This window comes from Alligator sinensis, unplaced genomic scaffold (genome assembly GCF_000455745.1).
Source record: "Alligator sinensis unplaced genomic scaffold, ASM45574v1 scaffold705_1, whole genome shotgun sequence".
Taxonomy (NCBI): Eukaryota; Metazoa; Chordata; order Crocodylia; family Alligatoridae; genus Alligator; species Alligator sinensis.
Genome location: NW_005842663.1, coordinates 194,828 through 196,170, shown reverse-complemented (window position 1 = coordinate 196,170; position 1,343 = coordinate 194,828). Strand labels below are relative to the sequence as shown.

The window sequence follows — 1,343 nt, the reverse complement described above, 5'->3', positions numbered from 1 at the left end:
TGCCGTCTTCCGCGTCCGTTCACTGGTAGGATGGAAGAGAATACCACCTGTGCACCGAACTCCCTCAGCACGCCACCCAGAGCACTGTAGTCCGTGATCGGGGGTTCTCCTGGCCGCATCATTAGTACCCACATGGACTAGGACCATGGGGTAGTAATCGGTGGGCTGAATCATGGCCTGGATTACTTCCGTCATGTCCCGTATCTTTGCTCCGGGCAGGCAGTAGACCTCTCGTGTTGAGGGGTTCTGGCGACAGATGGGCCCTTCTGTACCTCTCAGGATGGAGTCGCCTATGACGAGCACTTGTCACCTCCTCCTCTGGGTCCGCTTGGATCTCTTGACCTGTTCGGAGTGTGGAGAATGTGGTGTTGCTTCCTGCCCAAGGGTTTCCTCCTCTCCTTCCATCTCCTGCAGGGTTGCCAGGGCCGCGTACCTTTTCTCCAGTCGGACTGGAGGAACTGGTACCAGTTCGCTGTGAGCAGCTCCGGTCCTGGATGAGACTGTCTGTCACTCTACTGTGGAGGGCACTCCCTGGGATGCTTCTTTCTTAGGTGCCTGGTCCTGCAGGGAAAAGAAATAACTGTCAATTTCATCCTCCGCCTCCCTGATACCCCTCAGCCTGCTAACCTCCTCCCAGAGCTCCCTATGCTGAAAGTCAGATCAAATAGCTATTAAAATTCCCTTATGGCCTTAATGTATTTATATTCAAATATTTATGTGCTCATGTTCCCAGTACAGAACTACTTAGATTCTGGCATTTTTTAACTTCAAGTGCTTGACTTAAAATTCTTATGTTGTGGTATTGTGTATCTGCTTAAATAGTCTTTGCCATCACACTGTTTAATATATGGTTTAGGGTTTTATAAAGTATGATTGGATGCAAGCATATAGATTTTCATAATTTGAAATGAATAGTAAGGTCTAAACATGTGAGGTGTTCTTGTGAGCGTTGCTGTTATGTATGTTTTGTGGGCTCTATCAAGTAGAAGAATAAGTTACAAAAAAATTAAAATTACTATCTTATTTCATATTTTATTTCAGGTTGAATTTCTGGAATGAGAACATGTAGCTTTATTTTTTCATGTATTATACATTTCATAATTTGAAATGAATAGTAAGGTCTAAACATGTGAGGTGTTCTTGTGAGCGTTGCTGTTATGTATGTTTTGTGGGCTCTATCAAGTAGAAGAATAAGTTACAAAAAAATTAAAATTACTATCTTATTTCATATTTTATTTCAGGTTGAATTTCTGGAATGAGAACATGTAGCTTTATTTTTTCATGTATTATACATTTACAGCTTTTTGCTACACAAGATTCCCTGCAGCCATATGAGGAAAGAG

General features: G+C 42.7%; 1 protein-coding gene across 1 annotated transcript in view; it reads left to right on the top strand.

The window, feature by feature from the left end:
• The window catches only part of LOC102383391 (ubiquinol-cytochrome-c reductase complex assembly factor 1), a 143,347-nt gene that overhangs the window by 23,770 nt on the left and 118,234 nt on the right, over nucleotides 1–1,343 (top strand). The window contains exon 4 of the mRNA XM_025215731.1: nucleotides 1,301–1,343. This exon is cut by the window's right edge and continues 92 nt beyond it. Within this exon, the coding sequence (XP_025071516.1) occupies nucleotides 1,301–1,343 (43 nt within the window). The remainder of the gene's footprint in view (nucleotides 1–1,300) is intronic.